Source organism: Giraffa tippelskirchi, chromosome 2 (genome assembly GCF_054371585.1).
Source record: "Giraffa tippelskirchi isolate mGirTip1 chromosome 2, T2T-mGirTip1v1.2.pri, whole genome shotgun sequence".
Taxonomy (NCBI): Eukaryota; Metazoa; Chordata; class Mammalia; order Artiodactyla; family Giraffidae; genus Giraffa; species Giraffa tippelskirchi.
This window is the reverse complement of record NC_137276.1, coordinates 180,632,049-180,648,179: the sequence shown is the minus strand read 5'-3', so window position 1 is coordinate 180,648,179 and position 16,131 is coordinate 180,632,049. Positions and strand designations below refer to the sequence as shown.

The following is a 16,131-nucleotide window of genomic DNA, read 5'->3' as shown; positions in this document are numbered from 1 at the left end:
CTTTCCTTTTCTCCTTTGCTTTTTGCTTCTATTCTCTTCCAAGCTATCTGTAAGGCCTCCTCAGACAGCCATTTTGTTTTTTTGCATTTCTTTTCCATGGGGATTTTCTTGATCCCTGTCTCCTGTACAATATCACGAACCTCTGTCCATAGTTCATCAGGCACTCTGTCTATCAGGTCTAGTCCCTTAAATCTATTTGTCACTTCCACTGTATACTCATAAGGGATTTGATCTAGGTCATACCTGAATGGTCTGGTGGTTTTCCCTACTTTCTTCAATTTAAGTCTGAATTTGGCAATAAGCAGTTCATGATCTGAGTCACAGCCTGCTCCCAGTCTTGTTTTTGCTGACTGTATAGAGCTTTTCCATCTTTGGCTGCAAAGAATATAGTCAATCTGATTTCGGTGTTGACCATCTGGTGATGTCCACATGTAGAGTCTTCTCTTGTGTTGTTGGAATAGGGTGTTTGCTATTACCAGTGCGTTCTTGTGGCAAAACTCTATTAGCCTTTGCCCTGCTTCATTCTGTACTCCAAGGCCAAACTTGCCTGTTACGCCAGGTGTTTCTTGACTTCCTACTTTTGCATTCCAGTCCCCTATAATGAAAAGGACATCTTTTTTGGGTGTTAGTTCTAAAAGGTCTTGTAGGTCTTCATAGAATCGTTCAACTTCAGCTTCTTCGGCATTACTGGTTGGGGCATAGACTTGGATTACCGTGATATTGAATTGTTTGCCTTGGAAACGAACAGAGATCATTCTATCATTTTTGAGATTGCATCCAAGTACTGCATTTTGGACTCTTTTGTTGACCATGATGGCTACTCCATTTCTTCTAAGGGATTCTTGCCCACAGTAGTAGATATAATGGTCATCTGAGTTAAATTCACCCATTCCAGTCCATCTTAGTTCGCTGATTCCTAGAATGTTGACGTTCACTCTTGCCATCTCCTGTTTGACCACTTCCAATTTGCCTCGATTCATGGACCTAACATTCCAGGTTCCTATGCAATATTGCTCTTTACAGCATCGGACTTTGCGTCTATCACTAGTTACATCCACAGTTGGGTATCGTTTTTGCTTTGGCTCCATCCCATCATTCTTTCTAGAGTTATTTCTCCACTGATCTCCATTATTATATTGGGCACCTACTGACCTGGGGAGTTCATCTTTCAGTGTCCTGTCTTTTTGCCTTTTCATACTGTTCATGGGGTTCTCAAGGCAAGAATACTGAAGTGGTTTGCCATGCCCTTCTCCAGTGGACCACAATCTGTCAGACCTCTCCACCATGACCCATCTGTCTTGGGTGGCCCCACACGGCATGGCTTAGTTTCATTGAGATAGACAAGGCCGTGGTCTGTGGATCAGATTAGCTAGTTTTCAGTAATTCTAGTTTCAGTGTGTCTGCCCGCTAATGCCCTCTCGCAACACTTACCGTCTTACTTGGGTTTCTGTTACCCTGGGCCTTGGGTAATTCCTCTCGCCGCCACTGGCCCCCAGCCCCCAGCCCCCGGCCCGGCCTAGCCCCTGTCAGCCGCTGCCCCCGGCCCCCAGGCCCCGGCCCGGCCTAGGCCCTGTAGGGGCCTATAAAAAATCCCAGTACTCTTTCTCCTTAAGTTGAATAACACTGAGGCTGAATTTTTCAATGATTTTCTGTTGTATTAACCCTAGTCAGCCACTGTGGTAACTAGCCTAATAACACACCTGTTAATTTAAAGCCTGCTTTCTCTTCCCTGATTCCCTTCTCCACTCCATTACCATTGTTCTTTGCACCTCTCAAATAAACTACTTTGATTCATATCTTTGTGTTAGGGTCTGCTTCCAACTGGAACCAAAATAGACACTTTTACTCTAAGGGTAAATTTCTTCAGGATTCTAACCAAAAGAATAATGTATTTACCAGGGACCCTGTTCCTTGGTACGTCATACACTCCCAATTTCCCTCCCAGCTCCACAACTTTGCTGAAAGCTTTGCCTAGCATTTCAACCTCTAAGCCACAACTGAATACAGCAGTTGCATTAAGAAAAAAAGTGGCTGCAAAATCAGACTCTTGTCTCTGGGCCTTCCTCCTCTCTTGCATGTTGGCCCCATAGATTTTAGTGCCTTGGTAGTCCATTGCTTTCAAAAACAAAAAACAAAAAAATTGTACTTTATCCAGCTTTTTAAAGTTCTGATTGAGAGTATTGCTCTGAAACTACCTAAACTGTTTGGCAAAGGTAGAGCTTCAGTGTTATATTTTTATATACCTTTTCAGATTCAAGAGATATTCTTGAGTATATGGTTGGATAGATGAGTCTGAAATTCAGATGATAGTTCTGAGCTCAAAACATAAATCTGGAAACTGTCAATGTGTAGACACTATTTAAAAAGATGATGCTATATTACTTTATCTAGGGAATGTGTTTTGATAGAGAAAATTGAATGTTAATGGAGACTGAAGTAAAGTATCTAGTTAGCCTAGGAGAAGAACAGGAGAGTGTTGGAAACTGGAAACCGAGTTAGAGTATAGATTAAAGTAGTATATCATTAAACAAAGAATGTAATTTAAGCCAAGCACTTTGGGGTGCAAGGCATTGGGGAATGGACACAAAGATAAGACATAGGTCTTCCTTTATTTCATCCATGTAAGTAACAAACTGTGGTACATAATAAGTTATATATTAACTTGGTTTCAATTAGATGACAGCATAAGATGGTTTGCCCTGGTGTTGGTATTTTTAAAGCCAACCTTCCTGCTTACTAGAGTTTCAGGGCTAGAAAGAAGTTTTTAGCTGCGTTAGAGAACAGAAGGTATCACAAGGAAGTGGGATTATGACATTCCTCTGAAGTAGGAGTGGACATTACCAATTCTTTTGCAAAGTTGGTATTTAGTATTTTGAAGAAGTAGTTATAAAGAAGATTTGTCAAATTACTTAAAAACAAGCAAATATAAGAACAGTTTTATCTAGGTTGTGTGGATTTTTTTAAGGCCTCTTTATTCTTTAGATTTTCTATGATGAGTGTATATTATTTGTTTAATAAAAATAAATGTTGATATTTGTTGTAACTTAAGGAAATTTTTGACCAAATTATTTTTCAGAGAGAAGTTGCAGCCAATAGCCAGAATGAGGAGGAAATTGTTCCTGCTTTGACCTTACGTTTCTTAATAACACGGCTAGAAGCAGCACTTAGGAACATTCAAGCTACTAATTATACTGTAAGTGTTTTCTTTTGGAAGTTTGAAATAGTGGACTTGGATAACATTTTTCAATGAGAGAACATCCAGTGTATGCCTATTTTAAGGTGTAGGCCAATTTGTATTTTCCTTACATACCTCTAGAAATGCACATAAATTGATTTCTTGCATTTGTCTTATACTTCCTTATGACCACATCTCTTTAATGAGCCTATTCTAGTTTCCTTTCCCACCATAAAATTGTTCATCTTAAATAGAGAATCTTGAACTAGTATAAATGGGCTTTCCCCGTTAGACATGAAGAGTTAGGAACTTCAAAAACTACTTCTTCCTTTCCTCCTGATTAATAGACATCTCCTCTTTTTACTGATATTTCTTTCTTTAATTGAAGTATACTTATTTTACAGTGTGTTAATTTCTGTTGTACAGCAAAATGATTTGGTTATATATACATTTTTTTATACTCTTTTTCCATTATGATTTATCTCAGGATGTTGAATACAATTCCTTGTACTATACAGTAGGACCTTTTGTTTATCCTTTCTGTATGTAATTTTACTGATATTTCTGTATTTGTAAAGATTGAAACTTCTGTTATCTGTGTAATCATGTGAGATACAATTGACAAGACATACATTCGAGGTCAGGTGATACTTTAGAAATAGAGAAAAATCTGAGGAAACGTAAACATTGCTTCAAAAATAAAAACCAATAGAACAGGACATAAAAGGAAAAGGCACTTCTTTGAATAATTGGGTCAGTAAAGTAAGCTAAGTTTTGCATACATGTAGAAGATGGATTAGAGTTATCTTCAAGAAAAGACTACCCAGACCTCAAACAAAGTAGCCTAAGACACCACTCCCATATTATAATGGTGTACACAGAGGTCAATCCTGGGTGTTCATTGGAAGGACTGATGTTGAAGCTGAAACGCCAATACTTTGGCCACCTCATGCGAAGAGTTGACTCATTGGAAAAGACCCTAATGCTGGGTAGGATTGAGGGCAGGAGGAGAAGGGGATGACAGAGGATGAGATGGTTGGATGGCATCACCGACTCAATGGACATGGGTTTGGGTAGACTCCAGGAATTGGTGATGGACAGAGAGGCCTGGCGTGCTGCAAGTCTTGGGGTCTCAAAGAGTCGGACACGACTGAGCGACTGAACTGAACTGAACACAGAGATGGAAAAATGATCTTTTTTTTAGGACTTTCAGGACAGGTTCTAAGAGGTGATGTATACTACCCTAGAGGAATTCTAGATGGAGTCAAAAGAGGGAACAAGGAAAAGGGAGTTTGCTTCAACCTGTAATCCCAAGAACTTCTGGGACACTGCAGACCTGCTGTTTCTCCCAGTGACCAGGTTGCTAAGCAGTTAAATAAATCTTTGTAAAATCAGCATTAACAGATGCTGATTGCTTAGCCTTCTCTATTTAGGCATTACTTCAAAGATGAGTCTTACTGCTAATGGAAAAATTTCCTCTTTTGGTGGCACTTTTGAGCAGAATCAAAATTGTCTTGATTAGAGCAGCATACAAGTGTATCCAGATGGCTCTCTGATCCTCAAGGCCTCCAAGGAGAGGTGAATCACCCTTTTAGGAAGTGGCAGTCAGGTGCAGGGGTTGGGGGGGAACTGCTGGGGTAACATCTTTATATCCACTTAGTCCTATTACCTGAGATGATCTCCGTTAATGGGGGGAAGGTAGGAAGCAAAGGGCAGGGCATTTGATTAGACCATTTGCATCTTTATATTCTACTTCTAATTATAGCGTTCCCACACTTCTACATCTCATCTTGTTCTCAGATGCTTTTTTTGTTTAGAATTGTATGAGCCAAAGGATGTATTGTATTATTTATGAAGCTGGTTTTTTAAAAGTTACAAAATAATAGCTCACACCTGTTAATGTTTGCTATTTAACAAACACCATTCTAAGCACTTTGTACAGATTAGCTCATTTACTTTTCACAGGCAGCCCATCTTATTTCTCTCATTTTACAGATTAGAAACTGGGGCATGGAGATTAAATAATTTGCTTAATTAATAGATTAGTAAGTAGTGGAGTTAAGATACAAACCCACATAGTCTTGGCTTCAGAGTCTCTGCAGAGACAGGAAGTTTAAGATGGAAGCCAATTAGATGTTTCAGGGGAATTTATTTATAACCCTACTTGGCCCATTGACAATAAACATACATGCATATTTCCACTGAAATCAATTTGAAACTGAACTGCTGCTGCTGCTAAGTCGCTTCAGTCGTGTCCGACTCTGTGCGACCACATGGACTGTAGCCTACCAGGCTCCTCCATCCATGGGATTCTCCAGGCAAGAGTACTGGAGTGGGGTGCCATTGCCTTCTCCTGAAACTGAACTGCTGCTGCTGCTAAGTCGCTTCAGTCGTGTCCGACTCTGTGCGACCCCATAGACGGCCGCCCACCAGACTCGGCCGTCCCTGGGATTCTCCAGGCAAGAATACTGGAGTGGGTTGCCCTTTCCTTCTCCAGTGCATGAAAGGGAAGTGAAGTGAAGTCGCTCAGTCGTGTCCAGCCAATTATAAATATATACTGTTGGCCATGAGAAGTGGGCTAGGTGAGAGAATATAGTTAGATCAGTATAAAAAGAAAGCACCTTGTATTCTATAGGTGCTTATCATCCTTATGTGCCTGAAAAAAATCTTGTTTTTAGTAAAGGGGAAATCTCAGTGAAAAAAGTCAGTATGACAAAAGATATGGTTATACTCTAGTCAATATAAAGCTTATGAACAGAATGAGCACTGTTTTTCTCCATAGATAATTTGTTTTTTAATTTCAAGATAATTTTAGATGTAGAGAAATTACAAAAATACAATTTTTTACAATACAAAAGTACAGAGAGGTCTTGCTGTACCCTTCATGCAATTTCCCCCAATAGTTATATCTACATAACAACAATATATTATCAAAACCAGAACGTTGACAATGGTACAGTGGGTGTTATGTCAGGTGTGTTGTGTCAGGGGTCTCTAAGACCCTCATGTTCAAAAGGACTCAAGAGATTCAGTATATAATGTACTCATACTGAGATTTATTACAATGACATAGTAAAGATATGCCCAGATCATAAGGGTTAACACACAGGCAGAGCCTAGAGGAATCCATCTTCAGGCATCCTTACGTATTTTCCCTCCCATGAAGGGTCACACAGTACATTCCCTCTTTCCCTCCTTTGCGACAAAAATGCAGCAATGTGTGTGTGTGGTATTTTTGCCCAGGAAAGTCCATTAGAGAATCACTGGTTAAGATTTTTACTGGGGGACTTGCCTGGTGTTACAGTGAATAAGAATCTGCCTGCCAATGCTGGGGACATGGGTTTGATCCCTGGTCCAGGAAGATTCCACATACTGTGGAGGAACTAAGCTCTAAGCGGCACAACTACTGAGCCTGCTTTCTAGAGGCCTCGAGCTGCAACTACTGAACCCATGTGCTGCAACTACTCAAGTCTTTGAGCCTAGATCGTGTGCTCCGAAACAAGAGAACCCACCACAGTAAGAAGCTTGCAGAGGCCAGCACAGCACTGTAAAGCAATTATCCTCCAATTAAAAAAAAAAAAGTGGCCAACCACGGTGAAGAATAGCATCTCTACTTGCCACTACTAGAGAAAGGTCTCGCACAGCAATGAAGACCCAGCACAGCCAAAAATAAATAAATGAATAAAAAGATTTTTATTGGGGGTTGGTCATGTAGGCATCCTCTGTCTAAAATGTAACAAAATTCCAGACTCACAGAAGAAACTTCCTGATGTTCAGCATAAATTGCATCTTTGGCACAAACAGTCTAAGAACAGTGAGCTACCCCTGTTGGAGAACAATGGGAACACTCTTAAAATCCAGATTTCCAGACACCAGCCAAGGGTCAGATTGGAAGCAGGCCTTTCAAAGGATAAAATTCTCAGGCCAGATACGATAAGGTTTTTATGTACAGGTGTGTATAGGTCTCTGCCATTTTGTCACAAGTGTATATGTTTGTAACCACCACTGCAATCATGATAAAAGAACTATATCATCACCATGAAAATCTTTTGCTGCCCCTTTACAGTCACATACACTTTTTACCATCCTCACTCTTGCTAATCCCCAGTCTGTTCTCTGTCTCTAATTTGGCATAGGCTGTTTTTAAATAAGGGCATTCCAGATGGCTCTAGTGGTAAAGAACCTACCTGTCAATGCAGGAGACATAAAAGATGCGGGTTTGAGCTCTGGGTTGGGAAGGTCCTCTGAAGGAGTACATGCAGGAAATATTTGTGTTTCAATTTTTCATTAAATAAGTGATAAACTTTGTTTATACTGTTACAACAAAACCACCCATGAAGAGTGAAAGACTTTGATAAGAGATCCTTGTGCTTTTTAAGCTGGATGGTAGATACTTGAGTATTTATTGTTACCTAAAGTGTTTCTAGGGGCTTCCCTGGTGGCTCAGATGGTAGAAAACCTGCCTGTAATGAAGGAGGCTGCAAAGAATATATAATCAATCTGATTTCAATGTTGACCATCTGGTGATGTCCATGTGTAGAGTCATCTCTTGTGTTGTTAGAAGAGGGTGTTTGCTATGACCAGTGCGTTCTCTTGGCAAAACTCTATTAGCCTTTGCCCTGCTTCATTCTATACTCCAAGGCCAAATTCCGAGAGTTGGTGATGGACAGGGAGGCCTGGCGTGCTGCAATTCTTGGGGTTGCAAAGAGTCAGACACGACTGAGCAACTGAACTGAACTGAATGCAGGAGGCATGGGTTCAATCCCTGGGTCAGGAAAATCCCCTGGAAAAGGAAATGGCAACTCATTCCAGTATTCTTGCCTGGAGAATCCATGGACAGAGGAGCCTGGTGGGCTACAGTCCAGGGGTTGCAAAAAGTTGGACACAACTGAGCAACTAACATAACAACAACAACAACAGAGTGTTCCTACACCTAAAATACAGTGAGAAAAATGGAGAATTAGAATTTTTTGGAAAGTTTTAGTATAATAAATATTGATGGCATTTGCTTTTATTTTCTTTGCTCAAACTCTAATGTTTTATTTTGCGATTATTAACTGTCTTCTGGGTCTAATTATTAAATACATCTAAAATGAATTCTGTAGTAATTATTAGATTATTTATAATAAAATGATAATTTAGCTCCTTTTAATAGTTATTAAATAGGCCTAGGGCATTTAATTAAGCTTTCTATACTGAGAAGTAGCATAGTCTAAATAATCAACTAAGGTATATTTTATCTTTTTAGGCACATCAGATTAATATTGGTTATTACCTGACATTACTGTTTTTGTATGGAGTAGCACTCACTGAAAGAGGAAAGAAAGAGGTATGTAGCATGTGTTATTTGTCCGTTACAAATAAATCTTTTCACATACTTTGACGTCATTTTAGTAAGTTAAAATGTTGATTTTTTAAAAAATTCTCTAAAAACTGAAACCGTCCCATGACTTTTCTGTCGTGTATTTAAGATATAGAGTAATTCTGCCAGAGACTAATATTGTGACACTAAAAATATTGATAAGATAAACTTAATGTAAGCGTATAGCCTTGAAATACTTACCATTTGTATAAAACAGAAAATTTTGTTTAGTTTGTTTTATTTATACATTTTAATCCATTTTCTAGTGTAGTAGTGTAGTTTAATCTCTCTGGTTTTTATCTTACCCTCTTACATAAAATACGAATTTGACCTCAGTTCTTCATCAAATAAAGTGAAATGCAAAAGGAAAAATCTAGGAGTTAACTGGAAAAATCTAGGAGTTAACTGGATGATTTCTAAGGGTCCTTACAAATGTAACGTTTTCTTTTGCTTATTTGTTATGATTTCTCAATTTCACCCTTGATATCTCTTTTACTTTTTGTATTAAATTTATACTCTCTTCTTGGTTTCATAAATAAGTCTAGCTTGTTAATTAGGTGAAGTAAAATTTATAAGCACCAAACTGAAAACATTTCCAGTTTAAATAATTTCACATAATGCTAATTATTGTTTAGTGTGTTGTGCCAGACGATGTTTTAAAATGAGGCCAGGCAGCACTTTTTTTCCCTCAGGGAGATTGGGGCTATTGTGCCTATTTTAATAATAGTAACTGAAACATTTATTAGAACTGATTCTGACTTTTACTTCTATACCTATATTGCTTATAATCAAGATGATCCTTCCCCAAAAGAGACTATATGTGTGGTCAAAAAGTCACTTATTTCCTATTTTAAAAATTAGAAAGATTTGTGCTCCAATTAGAAAAAAAAAATTAGGAAGAATTATGTTCCCATAGTCATTAGAAGAGCCCTTACTTTTGCTAGTAATATTTGTCAGTTTTAGACATAAAGATTATTATATTAATGTTTCACTTTGAAACACTTAAAGATCTTAAGTTCTTTTGTAACTGTTTTATTAAGCACTGAGTACATTTTTTATGGGATCATATGTAGAGATTCTACAAATAGAGATGTGAATAAATGACCAAATGACTGAATCAGTATTAAAGCTGCTCTATCTTCTCTAGTTTGGCAAATAATTGTTTACTGTAAAAGGAAAAAATAATTTTTACATCAGCGAAACCTAGTTTTTTGTTACTACAGGATTATATAGAAGCTGAGAATAAATTTCTAGTGATGAAGATGGTGATCCAAGAAAATGAAATTTGTGAAAACTTTATGTCATTAGTTTATTTTGGCCGTGGTTTGCTTCGATGTGCTCAGAAGAGGTAAGAATTGTAATTAATGGGTAGTTCTTGCCTGTTAACTTTCAGCATTATGTAATGGGAATAAAATTTTCCCAATATACCAGGGATCATGACATTTGTGCTCTATTGATTCTTTTCTTTGTCACTGATTCTGTAGATCATTTCATTAATGTACTTGAGAATATTAAATATCAAATCTAACAAGCTATGTCAATAAAAGGTGGTATAGCATAGGCATTAGGAACAGATGCTTTGGAGTCTGATAGGCCGGTTCAAATACATTTTATACCACTTACCTGATATACGAACCTAGAAAATTTAATGTTGCTAAGCCTAATCTTTGGAAGTAATAACAGTGCCCACCTCATAAGGTAATTAACACAGTGCTCAGGACACAAAAATACTATTATTAATAAATAATTAGTAATTATATTTATTAATATTATTACCACTTGGAATGGCTGTTTAAGTTATAAATGAGCTTATAAACACATTGAAAGAGTCCCAGTTCTGAGTACAGGAGTATTGGGTATTACACGGTTAGGTACAGAGGAATGTACATGGGCTCTCTGTTCACTTCCCGTATGTATGTTGTTTAGTCACTAAGTCATATCCAATTCTTTTGGAACCCCATGGACTGTAGCCTGCCAGGCTCCTCTGTCCATGGGATTTCCCAGGCAAAAATACTACAGTGGGTTGCCATTTCCTTCTCCAGGGGATCTTCCCGAATGAGGGATTGAACATGAATCTCCTTCTGGACAGGCAGATTCTTTACCACTGAGCCAACAAGGAAGCCCTCCAATATGTATATCCTTAGCCATTTGTTCAGTTCAGTTCAGTTCAGTTGCTCAGTCATGTCCAACTCTTTGCTACCCCATGAATCGCAGCCCGCCAGGCCTCCCTGTCCATCACCAACTTCCGGAGTTTACCCAAACTCATGTCCATTGAGTCGGTGATGCCATCCAGCCATCTCATCCTGCGTCGTTCCCTTCTCCTCCTGCCCCCAATCCTTCCCAGCATCAGGGTCTTTTCCAATGAGTCAGCTCTTCGCATGAGGTGGCCAAAGTACTGGAGTTTCAGCTTCAACATCAGTCCTTCCAATGAACACCCAGGACTGATCTCCTTTAGGTTAGACTGGTTGTATCTCCTTGCAGTCCAAGGGACTCTCAAGAGTCTTCTCCAACACCACAGTTTAAAAGCATCAATTCTTCGGCACTCAGCTTTCTTCATAGTCCAACTCTCACATCCATACATGATTACTGGAAAAACCATAGCCTTGACTAGAGAGACCTTTGTTGACAAAGTAATGTCTCTGCTTTTTAATATGCTATCTGAGTTGGTCATAACTTTCCTTTATTTCTAAGCATTTATTATATATTAGAGACTGCTCTAGGTGTTAGGGGTAAAATGGTTTACAAAACAGTTTCTTTCCTCATGTAACTGACAGTACAGTGAAGGTTTATAGACCTTAATCAAATAATCAGTTACTTAAATAATCAATTATGAAATGTGATAATGAGGTATGAAGGAAAATATAATAAAGAATTAAAGTCTTTATTGGTGTGTTTCTTGGGAATCAGAAGTCTCCTTGAAGAAATAGTGTTTGGCTGAGATCTGAAGGATGAATTAGGAAAAATTTACTTATGCAGATCCTTAGAAGGATTACTGCTGGGCCCAACTGTTGAATCCCTAAAAGCATCACTTAATATGGTAGTTCCTTGATTCTTTGAAAGGCTGAAAATTATAAAATAATTTTTTATTATCCTGAAGACATCCTGCTTCCTGTTTATTAGCGTGATGTCCTCAATGTAGTTTGCCACTCTGATATTTCGCAGAAAGTCAGGATAATCTAAATCCCTTTAATACTGTGGAGAGAATTAACATAGCTCTGAGTCAAAGAATCTGGACTGCTGTCCTTCCTTCAGATATGTGAACTACTGTTTATTTTCTTTATTGATGGACATCGAGAATCCATTTTCCGAATCATTGACACTAGAAAACCCAGTCATCTGGCAGCATCATTTCCTTTCATCCCTGGCCTGTAGAGAACAGCCAACACTGAGCTGCTCAAAATATCCTTCTTACTCTGTATTTCTTATTGCATTAATAAAATGGAATGTTCTCTGGGCCTTTCTAGGGTATCCTGTCTGGTAGTGGATTCAATGGTCTTATGTCCATTCTACCATCTTTTCCTCCCTGAGCTTTCTTGAATACTCTGCCAAGAAATTTTCAACGTTTTCATCTTAATTACTTTTATAGAGGCCATTGGTTGTGTCCAGGCTTCAAGTAGCCTCAGCAACATGTTAGGATTGGCTTCGCATGTCCTTGCATTCAGTAAATGCTGAATTATGGGACAGTTGCCCCATATCAGTATACATTTCCCTATCCAGCTATATATTTGACCATTGGTTTAGCTCTCTTAAGATCCACTCCCAGACACATTCCTGCCACTGCATAGTAGTAAAAATAGTGAAGTCTGCAATGCTTATGGTGAACAAGCCTTTTCTTCCTCTTTTTCCGCTTGGGCTTTGCTTGTACCCGAGCCTAGATTTTTCAGTCTTTAGGCAATGAGCAGAGATAGGGAGGGTTTTGAGAAGGAAGAAGAGCATCATCTTTTGGGACATGTACCGCAGATGATGTACAGATATTTGCATGGTCTACTCGTTCCATATCAGAGTCCTGATAGTATAATAGTCCTGTTGAGGCTGTGCTTTTGGTTTTTGCTGTTGTTCTATCCTTGTAATTAAATACTGGGTCTTGTTTTCAGCATGGTCTGCCTTTGTGTTTAGAGTTGGTCAGATTTCTTTAAATGTTACCATAGAGGCCTTTTAACTTTCACGGAGTACCCTTAGTTGACAGTAGTAGCCAGTTTCTTCCTTTGTGGTTAAATCTGGGCCTGATTTTCAGCACAGATTATCTTTATGGCTGTCAGAGCTGAGGGTCTCTTTAAATGCTGCCCTCAGAGGCCTCTGTCTTTCATTGTGTCCTGAATCAATCATTGGCTGACTTGTGCCTGTCATTCTCTTTCTTCAAGGCTTCCAAGATAGTAAACAAAAGCCAGCCAACTCTACAACCCCTTTAATTACCATGGTCCCCATACTGTTCAAGCTTGAGCTACTACATAATCTATTACCTCCCCTTCTACCTATATTTCATCCCAATCTACTATAGGTGAGAGTCCTAGTATTTGTATTTTTGTAGCATGCTAGACGATATCATCGTACTTAAATACATACACACACAAATGGGTTGGTTGTTGTCTAATCGGTAAGCTAGTTAACAGAGTCTTGTTCAAATTAACCTTTTAAAATGCCTTGCAGATATAATGGAGGACTGCTAGAGTTTCATAAAAGCTTACAAGAAATAGGAGATACAGATGATCATTGGTTTGACATAGATCCTACAGAAGATGAAGATTTACCTACAACTTTTAAAGTAAGAATTATTTAAGAGTGACATTTAATCTGTGGCTAATCAGAATCATCTTTGATAAAGTGCAGTTTATGCTATGTCATTCTATAGCAAACATGTTCTTTTATTGGGCGTTAGCTTTTTGTATGAGAAAACTTTGATTCCATTATCTAGTACAGAATGTGAGTATGATTCAACAAATAGAAGTGAAGTGGATGTGTTAGCATTTCCAGATAACAAGAAGATTAAAAGTTGTACTAGTTCAGTACTTCACATGGCTAGAGATAAATGTAAGTTAACTTTTTTTTTCTAATTATATTTGCCATTGTTCTGTTGTTGATTTAAATTTTAAAAGTATTAAATGGTCACTTCAGAAAACTTGAAAAATGTGAAAATGCCAAAGATAAAAGTAAAATTCATCCATATATTCCTTCAAATGGCAAAACTATTGTTAGAATTTTCATTTATGTCTTTCCATACACACATGTATAAACACTTTTTATTTTTAGTAAATTGGTGTGATGTTATATACGTTGATTTATAGTATAAAAATATATATTATTGTGAATTTTCCAGCAAGTAGATTATTATTGTATATTGAAAGTAAGATTTTTCATAGTCTATCATAAATTTTGCTTTAATTTGGTAAACCAATTCCCTGGTATTGAATATTTAGTTTATCTTAAGCATTCTAGTTTTTTAGTATTATGGAAAGGGATCTTTTTTTATTTCTCACATCATTGCCTTAGTGTAAATTTCTAGAGGTGGAATTGTGAAGTGTTTACACACTTGTATAAGTTATTCATGTATGTTTCCATGTTTCCTCCCAGAAAGTGTCCTGATTTATATTCTCAAGACAGAGTGTAAGAATTGCTCTTTGCCCTCATGTGCTTAGCCACTCAGTTGTGTCTGACTCTTTGTGACCTCATGGACTGTAGTCTCCCAGGCTCCTCTGTCCATGGGGATTCTCCAGGCAAAAATACTGGAGTGGTTGCCATACCCTCCTCCAGGGGATCTTCCCAACCCAGGGATCGAACCCAGGTCTCCCACATTGCGGGTAGATTCTTTACCATCTGAGCCACCAGGGAAGCCCACACTCTCTGGATATTCTTTACCTTTTGGGTAATTTTTACCCATCTAATAAGCCATATTGGTCACTTTTTATTTGTTTAATATGAAAATAGCTACATTAGGCTTCTCTTGGTTAACATTTGAGTGAGGTATCTTATTCCAAACTTTTACTTTAAACCTTTCTGGATCCTTACATTTTAGCTGACTTAAAAGCCAAATGCATCCTCAAATTAAAGAGGGATGTTTCATAAAAATAAGAAATTCAATTTTTCTAGGAATCTTTACAACTCAAAGTTTCTATATACCTAGTAACATAGCCTCAAAATACTTGACAAAAACTGGTAGAACTAAAAGGAAAACTAGAAGACTTCCCAGTCACAGTGGAATATTTTAATATACCTCTCTCAGTAATAAATAGAAAAAGCAAGATAATTTTTGGGGTTTGGTGAGATAGTCATATGTCTTTTTAAGTTCAGTTCAGTCGCTCAGTCATGTCTGACTCTTTGCAACCCCATGAACAGCAGCACGCCAGGGCTCCCTGTCCATCACCAACTCCCGGAATTCACCCAGACCCATGTCCATTGAGTCGGTGACACCATCCAACCATCTCATCCTCTGTTGTCCCCTTCTCCTCCTGCCCTCAATCGTTCCCAGCATCAGGGTCCTTTCCAATGAGTCAGCTCTTCACATGAGGTGGCCAAAGTATTGGAGTTTCAGCTTCAACATCAGTCCTTCCAATGAACACCCAGGACTGATCTCCTTTAGAATGAACTGGTTGGATCTCCTTGCAGTCCAAGGGACTCTCAAGAGTCTTCTCCAACACCACAGTTCAAAAGCATCAATTCTTCGGTGCTCAGCTTTCTTTATAGTCCAACTCTCACATCCATACATGACCACTGGAAAAACCATAGCCTTGACTAGACGGACCTTTGTTGGCAAAGTAATGTCTCTGCTTTTCAATATGCTGTCTAGGTTGTTCATAACTTTCCTTCAAAGGAGTAAGCGTCTTTTAATTTCATGGCTGCAACCACCATCTGCAGTGATTTTGGAGCCCAGAAAAATAAAGTCAGCCACTGTTTCCACTGTTTCCCTATCTATTTGCCATGAAGTGATGGGACCAGATGCCATGATCTTAGTTTTCTGAATGTTGAGCTTTAAGCCAACTTTTTCACTCTCCTCTTTCACTTTTGTCAAGAGGCTCTTTAATTCTTCTTCACTTTCTGCCATAAGGGTGGTGTTATCTGCATATCTGAGGTTATTGATATTTCTCCTGGCAATCTTGATTCCAGCTTGTGCTTCCTCCAGCCCAGCATTCCTCATGATGTACTCTGCATATAAGTTAAATAAGCAGGGTGACAATATACAGCCTTGACGTACTCCTTTTCCTATTTGGAACCAGTCTGTTCCAAGTCCAGTTCTAACTGTTGCTTCCTGACCTGCATACAGATTTCTCAAGAGGCAGGTCAGGTGGTCTGGTATTCCCATCTCTTTCAGAATTTTCCACAGTTTATTGTGATCCACACAGTGAAAGGCTTTGGCATAGTCAATAAAGCAGAAATAGATGTTTTTCTGGAACTCTCTTGCTTTTTTGATGATCCAGCGGATATTGTGTTTTAACTTTGACTTAATATATTAAGTAGTAATTTTATGCATTTTAAAAAAATACTGAATTTCTGTGTTTACCTGAAGCAACCCCTACTTGGTCTTGGTTGTTTTTCTTCTACTCCTTCTCCTTTTAAAATATTTTTCTTTCTTATCCAAATTTCATTTTTGTTTTATGCAAGC

The 16,131-nt window shown here is 38.3% G+C and overlaps 1 protein-coding gene and 1 long non-coding RNA gene across 8 annotated transcripts in view; both read left to right on the top strand.

Annotated features, from left to right (window-relative positions):
- DZIP3 (DAZ interacting zinc finger protein 3) overlaps nucleotides 1-16,131 on the top strand; it is a 125,507-nt gene that overhangs the window by 27,284 nt on the left and 82,092 nt on the right. For all 7 annotated transcript variants that reach the window (XM_081572258.1, XM_081572254.1, XM_081572256.1 and 4 more), the window contains 4 exons: nucleotides 3,077-3,193; nucleotides 8,424-8,504; nucleotides 9,761-9,885; nucleotides 13,185-13,299. In XM_081572258.1, the coding sequence (XP_081428384.1) occupies nucleotides 3,077-3,193; nucleotides 8,424-8,504; nucleotides 9,761-9,885; nucleotides 13,185-13,299 (438 nt within the window). The remainder of the gene's footprint in view (nucleotides 1-3,076; nucleotides 3,194-8,423; nucleotides 8,505-9,760; nucleotides 9,886-13,184; nucleotides 13,300-16,131) is intronic.
- On the top strand, nucleotides 5,181-6,863 carry LOC145539027 (uncharacterized). Its single transcript, XR_014077520.1, has 2 exons — nucleotides 5,181-5,426; nucleotides 5,566-6,863. It is a non-coding gene; the product is annotated as an uncharacterized LOC145539027 (long non-coding RNA).